This window comes from Elgaria multicarinata, chromosome 1 (assembly GCF_023053635.1).
Source record: "Elgaria multicarinata webbii isolate HBS135686 ecotype San Diego chromosome 1, rElgMul1.1.pri, whole genome shotgun sequence".
NCBI lineage: Eukaryota > Metazoa > Chordata > Lepidosauria > Squamata > Anguidae > Elgaria > Elgaria multicarinata.
The window spans coordinates 117,453,835-117,471,756 of NC_086171.1; the positions used below are offsets into that span (position 1 = coordinate 117,453,835).

General features: G+C 40.8%; 1 protein-coding gene across 1 annotated transcript in view; it reads left to right on the top strand.

The window, feature by feature from the left end:
• SLC25A24 (solute carrier family 25 member 24) overlaps positions 1-13,954 on the top strand; it is a 32,613-nt gene extending 18,659 nt beyond the window's left edge. Inside the window, exons 6-10 of the mRNA XM_063135458.1 lie at positions 1,462-1,611; positions 3,532-3,639; positions 5,165-5,332; positions 9,378-9,528; positions 10,640-13,954. Of these exons, the coding sequence (XP_062991528.1) occupies positions 1,462-1,611; positions 3,532-3,639; positions 5,165-5,332; positions 9,378-9,528; positions 10,640-10,818 (756 nt within the window). The 3' untranslated portion in view covers positions 10,819-13,954. The remainder of the gene's footprint in view (positions 1-1,461; positions 1,612-3,531; positions 3,640-5,164; positions 5,333-9,377; positions 9,529-10,639) is intronic.
• Positions 13,955-17,922: the final 3,968 nt, after the last annotated feature.

The window sequence follows — 17,922 nt, forward strand, 5'->3', positions numbered from 1 at the left end:
GCCCTCTCTCCAAGCAGCTGAGGTTAGGTCTGGTGTCAGAGTTTGGCTGAGGAGAAAATTGCTTTAGGAAGAGAAACTGAGAAGTAAGTCATTGATGGCGGGAAGGGAAGGTATAGATTGGCTTCTGTATTCTTTAACTCTGGTACTTTTTTGCTGTTCAAATTACACACACACACACACACACTTTTATATAACTGGGGAAGTTACAGATTTAAACACATGAAACTGCCACAGTCATGTCTAGTTTGGCCCTAAAGGGACAACCAAAAGTTTTCACAAGGAAGCTGGGGCTTGAGGAGGGATTTGAAGGAAGATAGAGAGATAAGAGCCAGTTCAGACATTGGCTTTTGTATATTCTGTCTAAAGAAGGGAGAAAAACCACACTGGACATGCATCTTTGTAATGGCCAGGTGAGCATCTTGACGTGTGGATCTGAGTCTGAAGTTCCATTTGTTAAATGGCATCACAATATATGCATCTGATGCTTTTATTTTTTGCTTCATAGGTTCAAACTAAACCCAAAGCAGCTTGAAGCAGCCTGCATCTTAATGAAAGAAGAGTGGGATTGAGAGAGGCCCCTTAACCCTTTCCCTCCCAGTCCTTTAACTGCTCAAAATCACCCACCCCAAACTGCTTTTTGGTCTGTGGCAGTGAAAGGTCTTGGATGATCTTCCCCATAACTTTCTTCCAGACTCCAGTGGGTGAAGAAGCAGCTTACAAAAAACATATTTGAACTGAAAAAGGACAGGAGGAGAGAGATGGTTAGTCAGGCTCTTTCTTCCTATCCCTATTTCAGATGCAGGCTGCTTTTGAGTTTAAAACGAATAAACTAACCAAACAAAAGCCAGTACAGAGGAATTGTAGACCTCTGATTAAACAGGGTTCCCCAATCCTTTTCGGTCAGTGGGCAAATTTGGAATTTTGAGGGAGTGTCATGGCTGTCTCACAAAATGTCTGCCATGGCAGAGCTTTATAAAATGGCTACCATGGTGGGCATGGACAGTCACAAAATACTTATTCCCCAGAAGACAAACTGGTGAGGCTAAAAGAAAAGGATTTTTTGTCCAAGAACTTAAGTACAAGGCAAAAGTCTGCGCTCCAAATCAAGATGGCGCTAGAGAGCAGCACTTCGCGTTGGAGCATGTAAGTCTCCCAGTTCAACCAAGTAGTTTAAATAACCGTAAGAAAAACAGTAAACATCAGGGGAGGCAAAGAGCCTAACGGGGATCAGAAGAAGTATCCGTGGTAACCACGTTGCAGACCCCAATGTAGTTTTCATTTGATCCTAAGATGTAAGAGAGGAAAGGTAATGTCTACTGCAGAACTTGAAATGATTCTGATTCCATTCTCAATTGGTTTGTTCACTTTATTCCTTTATTGAAACATGCAAGGGTTTTATCGTTGTCAAAACTTCTTGTGTGGGGCAAGTAATTATATTTTCCCTTTCTGTAATAACTGTAGGTTCACGGCTCAAAGGGGACAATGAACATCTCAGGTGGCTTGCAGCAGATGGTGAAAGAAGGTGGAGTTCGTTCGCTGTGGAGGGGGAATGGCGTCAATGTTGTTAAAATTGCACCTGAAACAGCCATCAAGTTCTGGGCATATGAACGGGTAAGATATTAAATTAAGGTGATTGGCACTAAATGAAGGAAATCCAGTGGAATACAGATGAGGTTCCATAAAATGTGTGGAGTCATTTTTCTCAATTAAATTGAAGTGCATAACTTTTAAAAAAAGGAAAAGAAAAGAAAAAATGTTGAACAATTTCAATTTGATTTCAGTAGAACTTGACCATGCTTAGCTACATACAGTGGGTGCTTATCTGTGTGCTGTGACTTCAGCTTTACTTAAGATCAGATTTTGTATGGTAACCTGACCATGCGTGATAAGCCCATCCTTCACTTCACTTACAGGATTCTTCTAAGGTCAGAATGCACTAAGATGGTTTCACCGTGGATTTCAGAGTTATATTTACCTTTGAATCAGCTTTAACAGGTTATGTAAAGACCTAATCCTCCTCTAGGAGAAAGTGCCCTCCTGAGATGGAACAATCTATGTGGCTGTCTTTTTTTGTTGTAGTTGTTGCTAATGAAACCAGTGTTCTCTTTGAATTGGAAATTCCAAAAATTAAGACAATAAAATGTCTTTTTAAATATATATATATGTCATCCTAGCTCAGCATGATATACATACAATAAGCCCATTTTATCCTTGCAACAATCTTACAAAGGAGAGGGAGAGTTTAGACTTACTGCAGGACACCAAGGATAAAATTTACAACATTTGTTTGATCTGAATGCTTTATTTTCCAAAGCTTTTTTTTTTAAAGTTGGAGATCACTTCTAAGTTATTTTGTGGCACATGTAGCAAAGAGGGAAGAAAATGGCAGGAGCTTTGAGTGTTTATAACATTGGAATGTTTAGATGCATTTATATACCACCTTATTTGCTAAAAAGCCATCAGGGTGATTCGCAACAATTTAAAATTATAAAACCTTAAAACGATAAAAAATGACCACATCAAAAATAGTAAAACAGCTACATGAAAAGGCTAAATGAAAAAGATGTGTCTTCTTCACACCCTTACTAAAAAGCCAAGAGAGCAGGGGTAAATCATAGTACTTCAGGGCACGCATGCCACAGATGATGATGATTTGAATTTATATACTGCTTTCCACAGAGGTACTAGAGCAGTGAACATAAAGTGTCATACCATCAAAACAACAATAAAATATAACAATAAAACAACATGATAATAAAGATGTTAGCAGTAAAACTACATGCTACTGTGTACTACAGACCATAGCTGGCTGGGTCACTCTTCAGGGAAAGCCTAGCAACTCTGTAGGCCACCGAAATAGTCCACAGAGCCTGCCACATGACACAGTAACCAGTAGTTTAAATAATCTACTCTGTACATCGTTGGTTACTTGTGTGGGTTAACAAAAATCCATCATGGGTTATCGTGTCGTCCGAACTCAGTCTGTGTGAAGAGATGGGTCTTCAGAAGACATCTCAACATCAGAACTATGGGTGGGATCTAATGACATTTGGTAAAGTGTTCCAGAGGGTGGGTGCTACAACACTAAACAGCCTAGGAATGGGGCAGCCTCAGAAGTGCTCCTTCTGATAATGCAAGGACATAGGAGATTAGGCAGTCCCTAAGGTAACCTGGTCCCAAGTTGTATAGAAGCAACAAAGGACAAAGCTTCCTTCATCCTTTGGGAGCTAGACATTAAAGATATCCAGGGGAAGGGAGTTTCCTTGGAGTCAATATGGAGAATGCCTCTCTGCATATCCTTCATTAGATACGTGGTTGGTATTATCATGAAGATGTACTTAGTTGATCTTGGAAATCAAAGGCCTTATAGATATTCAACATCAATATCTGACAAATGTGGAGGAGAGGGAGCATCACTGGGGCAAGAGAAAGCTGATCGTGTGCTTGGTTCTTTACAGCCCTGCTCACAGTTTGTGGCTCTGTGGAGAAGTAAATACCCTTTTTGTTTCCATGTGTGTTTTTCCTATATAGTATAAAAAAATGTTCGTCAATGAAGATGGAAAGGTAGGAACAGTGGAAAGGTTCATATCTGGTTCCCTGGCTGGGGCGACAGCACAGACTTCTATTTATCCAATGGAGGTAAGTACTGGATGAACTGCTCAGTGTGTAAGAATGTAGCGTTGTTTGTCTGCTTTTGGAGATGCAGCCCTTTGTAAGAAGTGTCATCACCACAGTGCTCTGGTTTTTTTAAGTGTATGCATTGGAATGTAACCATCTCTGAGCTGAAAAAGACACTGCTTTGAAGTGTGCTGCTCTGGAGGGATGGGAGATCGTGGGCAGAGCTTTGCATGGGGAAAGGCCCGACTTCAATCCATTTAAAGCATCTTGGGCAGCCGGGTTCACAATGAATTCTGATTGAGCCCCTAAAGACCGGCTGCCAGCGACAGTACTGGGAAAGATGGTGATGATAATAACGACGATGATTTGTTATATTTCTGAACCGCCTTTCTGAAGCCAACCAAGGCAGTTTACAAAGATTTCAGAAAATAAAAACTATAATCAAATAAAACATAGTTAAACATTAGAAAGCCACAACAACTGTAGCAACTATTTTAAACGCCAAGTTAAATAGATGCATCTTAACCCCTTTCCTGGATGCAGAGGGGGGGACCAGTCGTAACTCCAAAGAGAGCTTGATTCAGAGTTTGGGATCGACACAGGAGAAAGCCCTGTCTCACAGGCCTGACAAGTGAGCCTCTGCAAGTGTGGGGGTATCTTCAAAAGGGTCTCTCCTGCTGATCTTAACCCATTGTATTTTTACTATCTCTTTTATGCTTGTTTATTTCTGTTCTGCTTTTTGTCATGGTGGGTGGGTGGCAACATCCATTTAATTAGGATCACAGGTTGTGTATGTTTTTATAAGAGCAATAGTTGATAAGATAACCACCCATAAAACCATAATGGCTTAGGGTTGAGCTGATATGCTGAAGAGGCTGCCTCCTCTTATGTCCAGTCATGGCCCTGCCCTCTTACTGATACCGATTTGGTCCAAATCATGACTGGGTTTAACAAACCCTGGAATACCCTCCTCCAACTTCCTAGTCCACGTAGTCCACACTGGATAGTGGTGGGCAGTGCAGGAACCCACCAACTTCCACATTACTTGTGGGGCTCAATGGTACAGGGACATGGGGGGATTCCTCCATGCTTACTGACAGCTCTGGAGTTAGTGGGGAACAGCCCCTGCTGAAACCAACTAGCTAGAGGGGAGCAGGGCCACCAGGTTGTTCTGGCACCAGTGCTACTACACCCTCTATTGGCCATCTTGAATGTCTTATGAAAGGCACTGGAACTCCAGGGCACTTGTGTAGCTTGCCAGACTTTCTTTAAAGACTGGGCTAGATGAGAAAGCAGTTTGTGACTCAGTTGTTCTAGTAGCTGTAGAGTGCAAGCAGGAGAACACCCAATTCATTTAGCTCCTTCCCTCCAGTTTTGTAGCCCAGAATGGAAGACTTGAGGACAAAGCTGTTCAAAGGCAGATTAATGGTGATGGAGGCTGGACTTTTGCCCCCTCCCTTTTTGGATCTTTCTTTAGTAATACATTATTTTGATTATATCATTTGGTGGAAGCATGATTAACCTCAAACATTTTCTCAACCCTTAGGTATTAAAGACCAGGCTGGCTGTGGGTAAAACAGGACAGTACACTGGTATGTTTGACTGTGCTAAGAAGATTTTAAAAAGAGAAGGTGTGAAGGCCTTTTACAAAGGTTATATTCCCAATATTTTGGGCATAATTCCTTATGCTGGCATAGACCTGGCGGTTTATGAGGTGAGTTGAGATTATTTTGCCGGTCCTGTGACAATATAATTAAAGGAGTACCAAGTAATTGGACTGGGGAAAGACCAAGCTCAAATTCTGTTTACATGGCAAACATATATTGTTTTTACTGTTGTGCCTTCCCTCAAAGAATCAGAATCTTGGGAATTGTAGTTTGTTAAGGAGAATTCTGATAGAGATCCTTTCCTCACAGAACTACCATTCTCATGGTTCCCTAGGAAGAGAGAAGGCTGTTAACCCAGTTTAATTCTCTGTCGATATTCCCTATCTCTCTGCATAAACTACCTGGCATGTCTGTTGTGTAGGAAATGTGCTCTGTAGAAATGGACTAATCCTTATGTGTGTTACCTGAAGCTCCTTGGAGGAAAGGCAGAATATAAATGAAATCATTATTTATAATAAGTTGTCTTGGGCCAGATCTACACCAAGCAAGATATAGCAATATGAAAGTGGCATGAAAGCGGTATATGGTATGTGTCATGGGCCCCAACAGTTGTCAGTGCACTTCACTACTGCTTTAAAGCAGTAGTGTGGCTCCTGCCTCTTATATACTGTTTTCATACCACTTTCATAGTGCTGTATCCTGCTTGGTGTAGATCTGGCCTTGGTTTCTTCTTTTCAAACTATTTACTCTGGCATAGTGCAATATACTCCTAAAAAGATGATCCACCCCCTGGGTGTGGTTTATGAATTGGAGCCAAACATGGCCAGATATTTCCCAATTTGTTTCTGGACCCAGTTTAAGGTGCTTAACTTTAAATGATTTGGGACCCCAATACCTGAAGGAGCACCTCTTCACATACTAGCATGTCTGTTCATTAAGATCTTTCACAGAGGCCCTACTCCAGGGGTAAGGGCTTTTTTGTGCAGATCACACCCCACCCCACCCGGTCCTCTCTGGGCCAATGGCATCAGGGGGCGGGGGCCTACTGGTGTGGGAACATTTTCTTGCTCCGCCACATCTTTTGTTTGAGAAGGAAATGTGCAGAAGCAGCATGGTGGAGTCCTTTCTGAACTCTCCCATTTCAGATTATAGATGAGGCACTGCACATTTGAATAGTTCTTCATGTAAAAACTCTCCCTGTGGTAAGCTGGCATGTCAGAAAGTGTAGCTTTCTCTTGGCATGCTAGTTTTCTGTGTTCAGGGAGTTTTTAAAAATATGTTAGTAGCATTCAGACATGCAATGCTCTATGTATTATTTGTAGTGGTACAATCCAGAAAGGATTGCACTGTTTACTATTTCTTAATATTTTATTTTATATTAAAATATATATTCTATATATTTTATGTTATATATTTCTATATATTTGGCTCTAACAGGCCTGTACTGAAACTCAGTTATCTGTACAGCACCATGTACATTGATGGTGCTATATAAATAAATAATAATAATAATACTGTTGACCACATCTGGCCTGTGCAGTAGTTGGATCTGTGCACTGTGGATCTACCTGTCTAAACAGGTACTCTCCTTTTGGGCAGCAAGCGGGAATTCTGGCACAACAATTTATGTAAAGTAAATTTTGTAATTAAAGTGTGAAGTTGCTGAATTAGAATTCTAGTTGGATTAGGACAGTCATGATTGTGGATGTCTTTCCATCTACAGAAAGCAATCATCTTTCTTTAGGTGTTTATATACTATGGCTTTGTCTCTACATGCAGCAGAAAGGGTGAACCGCCCAGAGAGCTTCAAATGTAATAAATAAATAAATAAATAAATAAATAAATAAAGGTGGTGACAGAATCCTGAGATGGTAGAGTAGACTGTACCACTTGGTCTGTAGATGAAGTCCATATGAACTAGCTAGAACCCCTATCCCTGATATGCTAGTTTATTTGTTTTTTACTTGCAGGGAGATTTTTTATTCAAACATAGTATTTTCCACCTATAGACTGAAGTGATATGTAAGCCTGTGGGCAGGGACTGTCTTAAGAAATATTTTTGTAAGCTGCCTTGAGAGCCTTTTTTGGCTAAAGGGCAGGATAAAAATGCTATAATAAAATAAAATATGCTCTGCTCTTATGCTCTCAGAGTTCTGCACACTCATGTGTAGATTTGGTCGCTCTTCTTTGCTATGTTAATTGATCATCATTTTATCTTGTTTGTGTTTGGGGTCTACATTTCATAACCCTTTGATCCCTCTGTTTACCAGCTTTTCTTGTTCTCTGTACCTGTGTGTGTGTGTGTATGCGTGTCTTTATACTTCCCAACCTAGTATATTACGTCACAAAGTAGAGTGTAGTTTACAACAGCTTATGCTACAATAAATGTGTAAGTTTTTACGATGTTACAACACTACTGTGTTTGCTACAACAGACTGCTGATTTTGGATTAACAGCAACCTATAGGTTAGTGCTACCTGAACAAGCCTAGTCTTTTCCCATGCTCTTCCCTGCTGAATGGCTTAGAAGAGGAGTCCAGATGCTTCCACTTCTGCTTTTAGTTAACTGTGGATTGTCATTTTGTCTGAATGGTTTGCCTGTACGGGCTTCCCAACGAAGTCGACTTCATGACCCATCAAGCTATGAAGTGTTAAAAGGGTTGAATTAGCATGCAAACAAGCCAAATTAAACCCTTTTGGAAACTGGTGGCAAACTGGGCTCTTTTTACCTTTTTTCTTTTTATCAGTGCAGCCCATGGTGGCAGCATGGGGCAGCCAGGGGGTGAAAAAGGCCCAACTTTCTCACTCCCGATCCCTGGGTCAGATGAAACAACAAGCCAAGATTAACTAAACAAAAAGCAAAAGCTTCTGAACTCCTCTTGGCCTCTCTGGAGGAGATGGGAGGGAGGGAGGGAATGAGCTCATGGTTTACCTCTGAATGCAGTCTAACACAGCTATCCTGAGTTTTCTGCTACCTAGCTTCACAGCTAGGCTATTATACTTTACAACGCAGCTGCCTCTCATTACAATTGCAGCACATTAATCTTAACACGTTTCATTCTGAATTAATTTTGCGCTGCTATTTTGCAGCATATGCTACCTGTCAGCCATCTACTCTGCTGACTCTAATTAGCAGGTGTCATGCTTTCTTGTTCTATAATGCCCTGAGAAGGCTTCGCTAACTACTTAAGTCTAGTTTCTCGGCAATCTACATAAGTGATCTTTACAAACGATAATTAACATGTGCTAGCGCTTCACAGTGCTTATCAACATCTTTACGACTTCATTTATTTTGCTAGTCCCACAGCATGATTCTAATGGCTAATAAGCCAAACTAAATTAGGCTAGAAACAGATCAGGATTTCTTTTGCCAGAGCTGAAGGCAGTTTGAAAGAGGAGGATACACAAAGCCCAGTTTCACTTCAGGCAAACAGGTTCTGCATGAGCCTCTCTGGTTTCCCGCCCCTGTAAGAGTCAGCTCCTCCTCCTCCTCCTCTCTTTTCACCATTCAGGAGGGGAAGTGGCCACGCTAGTTTATAAGGAGCAGTGTTAGCATTCCTGCAAGCAAGGAGCACTAGCAAAGGGCGCCCAATGCAAAAGCAACAAATGAGTCAGGACCTCCAATTGTCTTGACTGCTTTATGAAGCGTGTGTTCTTTTTTGGTGGGTCTTGAGGCCCTGGCAAATGCCCAGCCTCATCAACCTCTGGTATACCTGTTAAACATGCCTTTTCCTTCCCTCCATCAAAATTTAGATGGTAAGCTACTTGAGGCTGAGACCTTGTTTTGTTTTTTCTTACATTGTACAGTGCCATGTGCATTGATTGCAGCGTATTAATAACCCCAATAATAAAGGGTGTCACTATTAATAATGATTAAGAAATATTAGAACCTGGCTGGGCAAACTACGTATTTTGTTCTTAGTAACCGCTGATGTTAGTTCATTATGCAGAGCCCCCACTTCAATAACATTCCTATTTTCATAATTTCAGTAATATGTGTCTCTCTTGTGTACCAAATGTGCACCTGCAAAATTGCGGAGATTGGCGTTAATAATTTGCTTGAAATGTCCAAGTTGCTCATCAGAATACTTGACCATGCCTTTTATGGGTTTGAAATAGATTCCAATGAACTGTATCAATATTTTCTTTGCAGGCTTTGAAGAAGACATGGCTAGAAAAATATGCAACAGACTCTGCCAACCCTGGTGTATTAGTATTGCTGGCATGTGGTACTACATCTAGTACCTGTGGCCAGTTAGCCAGTTATCCTCTTGCCCTTATTCGAACTCGAATGCAAGCCCAAGGTGAGTGTTGTTGTAGTATATAGGAGATAGTACACCTGTGTTGAACAATTTACAAAGGCTCTAATGTTTAAGGTGATATTGTCCACTCTTGGCTATGTTTCTCTTCTCTAGTAGATATCTCTGTAGACTACTCCCATCAGTAACTATTCCACTCTTTTAAAATGCTCCAGACAAAGACCTAGGCCTTAGCTAGACCTAAGGTTTATCCCGGGATTGTCCTTGCCTGCTCCCGGAATATCCTGTGTGTCATTTACATGAACAGGGATGACCCCGGGATGATCCTGGGATAAACCTTAGGTCTAGCTAAGGCCCTAGATCTCACAAACAGTGGTAGAGGTGGTAAGCCTCTCTCTGGAGTGCACCACTTGAGATAACAGGTGGCTGATGAATGCTACCACATGGGGGAAAATCCCTGCATGTAAAAAGCTAGCATGTCAGGGAGAACCCTTCTTCCTAACATCTGTTTTCCTATACACAGAGGTACTGTTTGTTTGTAAAAGCATTTGATTGCCTGAAGCCCTGCTTGCTGTCTGAAGTGTTGTAGTTTAGAGTAGGCAAAGGCTTGCATCCTCAGTCAGAACTAGGCACTTGTGAAATAATGTCAATAATGGTGGAGAAGCATGCTGACCTGAAGAGGCTAGAAAGAGATGGAAAATTGGTCTCTGGTAATACTTCAAACTGGAGTGTGAAATTGAAACAAACATAGGGGCAAAACAGTTAACTGCTCATTTAATTATTATTTTTTAAGAAGTGCTATCTTGTAGACTCTTCACAGAACATAAACTAGACTTGCACACTGTTAAAAATGTGTTTATTCCTTTATTTAAAGAATTTATACTCTACTTTTGTGCACATCACTTCAAAGTCAGCTTAAGGCACAATCTATGCATGTTTGGACAGAAAAAGACCTATAACTCTTGGCATTTCTTAGCCAGCATGGCTGTGTAGGACTTTTTTCCTAAACATTCAAAGGATTGCATCCTTAATGTATATAACATATGATTTTGATTTTAATCATGTTTTTATGAGATGTTACATTTTGTAAACTTTAGAATAATGTTTAATGATATTAATAATGGAATGTGTTTCTCTCTTTTTACCCCTCCGATAGCCATGGTAGAAAGTGGCCCTCAACTAAGCATGGTTGGTCTCTTCCAAAGGATTATTGCTAAGGAAGGGATCTTGGGACTATATAGAGGCATAGCTCCAAACTTCATGAAGGTGCTTCCTGCTGTCAGCATCAGTTATGTCGTCTATGAAAAGATGAAGGAAAACTTGGGGATAGCGTGAAAGAAATGGGAGACCTGGAATATGCACAGCAGGTGAAACCTACTTGGATGCTAAATTCATGTTTACAATTGGATACAAGTCCTAAGTGCAACAAATCTATGGGGATCTCTTCTCTTGATGGAGAAGAAAGCCTACTTACCTGGTACAGTTGTGAGCCAAGTACCTTTAAATACAAAACAAAACCCTCAAATCCCTAAATCTTAACAACCAAGAAATATTTCATTGCTAATTCAGCTGCATGATTGAAGATCTATAAGAAGTAATCTGTAATCATGTATTTCATTGGGTAAAAGATACATATTTTAAGCAGCAGATAAAACAGCATTTAAGATTTGCATTTGATTGTTCAGTGCATCATGCCATCATTCACATATCAAAAATACAACTGTCTCTTTGCACTTATATTCTGGAATTGAAAAATGATGATATTAAAATGATGCTGAAAGCTTTTTTGTAAATTAAAAAAAATGCCTTGAAGAACAACGCAGAGAGAAACAGAATGTCACAGTGAAGTTCCAAAATACATTTATTCATTCAATTCCCCCTGTAACTCTATTAAGAAAGGAAGAACTTTTGCTGAGTGTCTTGGTGAAATGAAATGTATGCTACTTGGACAGGGGCATGTTTGCAGTCATTTCCAGTCATTTGAGTGGAACTTCACAGGTGGGCTCCGATCCATCTAAAATTAGCCTTGACCAAGTCTCATTTAAAATCATTACAGGACATTTGTTATGATTATTTGCTTTCAGTGGGACTTAGTTGTGATTGACTTTGGCAGACTTTCTTGGTAGATTGCATCCATTGGTCAAATACTTCAATTAGGATTGACTACAGATATCAAGTGTCTTTCCATGTAACATGTAAATGTTACAATGAGTAAAGTCTATTCTTGATGCTGATTGTTTGATTACTAACAAAAAATGCCATTTACTATATAGTACTGTTTCCTATATAGATTGCAATCTAAGGATAAATAATAACAATAATTTGTTTTAAACTGATTCTTCATTATATGTTCATTGTCTTGTTGGGAATGCTCCAGCACAAGTAATTAAAGAGCCGATTATGTGGGAAATTGACAAATGCAATTCACTAGTAGAATAGGAGCAACATAATTTGTGCAGTCTTGCAGGAATCATCCATTTGCCCTTATTTTTTGTAGGTCAGGGCTGACCTCCATGATAGAGAGCTATTCTTTTTTAATGGTGTAGTGGAAACTATTGATTGATAATTGGAAAACTCCCTGCCTCTTCTCAGCACCTAAAATCAAATTACTGAGTATGTTGGCTGAGAGTGAAAGCAATACACTGAAATCGCCTGAATAGCAAGAAAGAACATTTCAATTAAGTTACTAAATTTAGTAAAATGACTGTAAGTTAATGCAAACCAAGCCCATAATCTTGTTGGGTCAGCCAGATGAGCAAGAAAAGTTTGTGCTTTTGCACCTGTTGCAATGTAATGTACAAAAATGTATTTGAATGCATTCTAAACGTTTAAAGTATATTTGAGTTATCTGTGATATGAATGACAGTGATTGCTGCGTGTTGAATATTGTTTTCTTCAGCCGTCTCTGAGCTAGTCCTCTTCCAGAAGAGTTGGACTCAAACTCCCATCAATGGCCATGCTAGCTAGAAATTATGGAAGTTGCAGTCCAACACACCTGGAAGGCAACAGGTTGGCGAAGTCTAGTTTTCACATATCCTTGAAAGCATATCCACATATTTACAGAGACTCCTTAGCATTGTTCCTTCAAGTTCGGGCTGTTCTTTTTAATTTTTGCATGTGAGGAAGCCATGGACAATTGCACTCAATGTTCTCTTGTTGCTCTTTTGAGCTTCTAGCACCAATTTTAGAATTTAGGTCACACATTCCAGAGAAACTGTGGCTCAGAGGGCAATGTTCCTCTTGAACAAAGTGGACTACGGTATAGTTTTGGGATTTCCTATTTGTTTCCTTATTTGATCTAGGACTGGCCCAGATCTAAACACATTCTCTGTCACTATCTTTACCCTAGTTACCTTGGTCTGCATTTCTTTTGCCCACTTCTCATGGTTCATGGGTTGGCCTTATATATTGGCAGTAAATATTTGCTTCTACATAGCAAGTGCTCCTTTGATTTGTGTGAGAATCAAAAGGATAGAGAATGTGGTTCTATTAACGTAGTCTATTTCTTTATAATGCTACCTTTCCCTTGTTTCAGCAGAAGAACCTTTCCTGACCCCCAGTAAAAAAAAAAACCCCACAAATGGTCTGGGGGATCTAGCCCTATCTTTTGATTTACTTAGGTAGTCCACAAAGGAGAAATCCATAAAAGAACTTTTTGAGTTGCAATGCATTTTTTAATCAGTGGCTAAACAACAAACACCCTTTATTTATTTTTTTGAATTAACTAACTATGGGCACAGGCTCTGAATAACTCTTATTCATTGCAGGGGGTGGGTGGGTTAGGTTAGGTTAGGTGGTGCTGGTGGATCATGTCCGTCATTTATAAATGACAGCTTTTTTGGATGCCCTATTATAGAAACCTTCACTATTTTTGCACTTGATCAAAACCAAAGAATGAATTGTTTAAGTAAAGACTTATTACTAGGTGCCCTGTTTTAAAAACAAATCTGGTATTGCATGCTATCATGAATTTGCCTATCTGTGACTATCTAAAGTTTATTTTTGTAGAAATGTGCTTCTTTTGTATGCGGTTCAAATTTTACCTAAGTCTGGGGAAACAAACCTGGTACCCTCCAGATGTTTGGGACTACAGATCCCATAAGCCCAGTCAACATGGCCAATGGTCAGAAATTATAGAAGTTTTAGTCCAAAACATCTGGAGGGCACCAGGTTGCCCACACCTCACCTAAGCAGCATGTAGACCATACTCATTCCATTTCCTTGTATAAGTGCCTTTCTGAGAATGTTAGTGATTTAATTCTAAATATTAGAAGGATGCATGAGACAATGCAGATGTGATTCAATTACTATACGTCCCTCCAAGAGCCAGTAATGACTCGGTGCTTGCATGAGAGGTTCCTTTCCTTTTCCTTTCTAATTGTGTATGCTTGTTTTCTTTGGCAAAAGAAAAGCTGATATTTTTTATAAATCTATAAATTTCTGTTTATAATAAATGAGGTTTTGTAAAGTTCATTTGTAACTTGTGGATATTTATTTATTACATTTATATTCTGCCTGATGGAACTTGAAGGGGTGGTGAATGTATATAAGGTTCCTGAGCATTCTCCCATCCAGGCACTGACCAGATGCAGACGTGCTTAGCTTCAGCTAAGGTTTCTGAAGCATGTGCCATCAGACCATGTACCGAAGAGGCCTAAGCTTCTCAGACTAGTGTTTATCATTACTATGCTTAAAATACCCAATCTAAGATATGAATATTTGAGTCCCTTCTACTCAGGGCCAGGCTTTATCACTAATCAGACTGAGGCAGCTGCCTCAGAGGTGGCACATGCTGGAGGGAAACAGTGAGGTGTTGGAAGGCAGAGCTGTGGGTGCTGTGCAGCCTGTCCTGCACACCCTGAGCTAGCTTGCTGTCCTCAGGTATGCTGGAGACACTGTCCCATTGGCAATATGTAGAATGGGAGTTGGATGCCATTTTATCCTTCGCCTCAGGCAACAAAACGGCTTGGGCCAGCCCTACTTCTAGATCACTGAATCAATTGTGCAAGGAATAGTAAACAGGGTTAGTCTTAGGAGAGACCACCCACTGTAGCTCTTGGAATTGATGCCTATCTTGCCTTATCCTCTAGCTTATTAGATCCTAATGCTCAATAAACCACACCCATGCTATTGAAGACCCTCCTGCAAGTTTTAGCTTCTCAGATCCCTTAGTCTCCCTTTTCTGTTTAAGCACCCAGTGGCCAATGATGAGTTTTCATGTCTTCTCAGTGCAGAATAGTGGGCATTGTGGACACTGAACCTCAACAGGCACTAGTCATGGCATAACTCCTGCTACTGGATGATACTGTACAAGTGAAAGGCTGCTCATACAACAGACCTTTCTCTTCCTCTCTGACCCCCTACAGCACCTTGTAACCTCCATTCCCCTCATAGCCTCTCCAAAAGATCAGGGGACCAACCAAAAATGGTGGACTGTGACTTATGGAGTTGCAATAGGGAGTTCACCTGAAATTGGGTGGAGGAATCTGACATCACTTGCTCAAGGTTTCTGATTTTGGTGATTTCCCCTCTCCCATTGCAACGCCATTGGGCACAGCTGACAATCTGGGGGGCCTTTTGGAGGGGGCAGGGGAGGAAAGGTAAAGAGCCACTGCACAAATTTGTCTTTCACTTGTGCAGTGTTGGAATGTATTTATAATATACAATACTGACAAGCAATTTATCATATAGCAAATTACAATCATGTGCATGTAATCATTTGGGAAACCGTGTGTGTGTGTGTGTCTTCAAGGCACTCCTTTGCCACTCCTTCCCAGTAAAACCCTACGGTAGGTGAGAAATCCCCATGCCAGGAGAGAGTGGGGGCTTTCCGGCAGCCATTTGGCTTGTTAGGGCTGCCCCCTGCCCTCTTCCTGGCAATCTATCAGCCTCAGAATGCCCTTAGCTCAACGCCGAAGCAAAGTGGAAAGACCATGGTGACCTCACTTCAAAGGGAAAAGGAGAGTTTTTAAACATTCTCATCACTTGAGAAAATCTGTGACAACCTATTCACACATGCAATTGGTCACTTGATTTTGCAGTCTTCAAGTGACTAACGTGCATGTATGAACAAGTCTCAAGGGTGTAGGCATGCTTAAGGTTGTAGAATTAGGACTTGTTGCCATCTGAGTGATGAGCGCACATCAAGTGATAGCTTTCATGTATGGCCTTAGCTAGACCTACCTGAAAGTCCGGGGGAGAGGAGAGGGGAGACCTCTCATTGGGATTAATGCGAGATCTCACCCCCATTTACACATAAAGTGCGATGACCTCAGGAAGAGAGGTGTCACGCCCGCCATTTTAATTTTTTTTTAAAGAGGACACAGCTCATGAATGCTTGTGTGCTAAAGGTAAGTCTTTTTTTAAATTAAATTTGGTTTCCCCGCTCCCCCCACCCTAATCCCGATGGGTGCAGCGCTCCCGACTTCGTGCGAGTAATTGCGCAGAGCGGGATTAAGCCGTGGAAACGAGCCAGACTTTCTGCGGTCTCGAGACCATGAAAAAAGCAGGCCCAAAAGTGAGGGCATATCCTGGGGCAAGGGAAGGATGATCCCTCCCTGATCCCGGGATCCCCTGTGCGTCATCTGGACGCACAGGGACGATCCTGGGGTTTGCCCCGGGATATAGCCTGGTCTAGCTAAGGCGTATGAACGGGCCGTCATAGATACAAGGCCTCACTTAGAATGTTTACATCTTGAACACAACCATTTTCAATGAAATCTGTTCGCCCCCTTGAGCTGCAAACCGTCAACGGTACAGTGATCTAGCAGAGAGAAATAAGTAGTGTGCAAGCATGTGTGAAGGAGCCCTTAATATGCTTTAAAAAAAAGCAGGAGGCTGGTCTGAAGTAGCACTTAATGGAACTGGTAATCAACATAATTAATGCCAGTGCGTTCTACCAGCCAGTCAGATAGTAAGCCATTATTTACAAACAAATTGTGCTGAGCTAGGCATAAATCTGCTCTAAGTCAATTATGCCAGTTTAAATGGCTTATGGATAGAGCTGTTTGTTTTCCTTGTTTACTTTTCCCTAACAAATGTCTTCTAAATTCAGAAGCCTCAGGCTATCCTCCAATTCCTACTTCAACAGAAGCACTAAACACCTAAAAATGTGTTGTGGGCTTTTTTGGAGGCCCAGCATTGAAATGTCATCCAGGCTGTAATAGCAGCAGCAGCAGCAGCAACACACACACACACACACACACACACACACACACACACACACGTACGTATATTATGGCAGCTTCACAGCAATCGTGGTGGATTTGGCCTGCCAAATCCTGAATTGATTATGTCCTGTATTCGGCGTGTCTGTGCGTAAACAGCTGTTATGACCGAAGACAGTAGGGTCTTGAGTGTCATTCTAAGCAGCGAGAATCAGCAGGTCAGCCAACTAGAGAACAGCAGGATGGCAAACTTCCTTGCTAGTTTAAAAACAACTCAGAGATGGGGACAGGTAGCCACACAGACACAGAGCTGTCATTGATTTTTTTTTCCAGCTGTGCCTGTGACAGCATGTAATAACTCATGGAAGTAAATGGAATAACTCATGAAAGAGAAAGTGGCACATCTTTCAGATCTCAGCTGGGGGAAAAGAATTACATGGTCATCAAGATGCAAGGCATGTGGTGACAGCCAACAGGTAGTCAAAACAATGAACATCTACACAAGGCCTCTGTTCAGCAGAAAGAAAGAAAAAGGTCATAGAGAAGGGATCTTCTTTTTAAAAGAGGAAGTAGTGGGATTTTTTTTTTAGCCTTCTCTTTGTTCCATGTTTCATCTTGTCCTGTGTATATTTCATCATTCAATTTGATTGTTTACTGCTTGAGGCAGCAAACAGTCCAGACCCAATTCCATGAGCTCTAGAGACGTTGCAGAATGACTATAAACATATTGCCGCTTCAGGAAATAAAGGTAGCAGCAATACACTGTTTGCTGGCCAGCTTTTTTGGGTTGTCTGATACTGACTCTGATGTGATCCATTTTTTATGTTAGTTTTCATATTTATATACCATCTTTAAAGGCCATACAACTGTCAGTTCATATCACATATCTAATGGGGTTAACATCATATAACTGTGATAATAAATTACAAAATAGACCCATAGGATCTCCCTTTATGCCTTGGCAGCTTTGAGAATACAAGCAAAACTATTTTACACTTGGCAGCTAATTGCTGTAGCAATGTTTTAATTTGAAACACCCATTGGTATATTTGGCAATTATTCTGTTCATTGTGTTTAAGCTTTATTTTCAGGGTGTTTTTTTAAAAAAATTGCAATTTAATTTTAGGTAGTTCATATTTCTGAAATTTATCCTCTGTTCCTAGGAATGTTATAAAAGCAAAAAAACCAAAACACCTCGCCCCCCCTCCCAAACTTTGATGTTTCAATATGAGAATAGTTGTCAGTTTGTGCTGGGATTAAAACATTACATAGT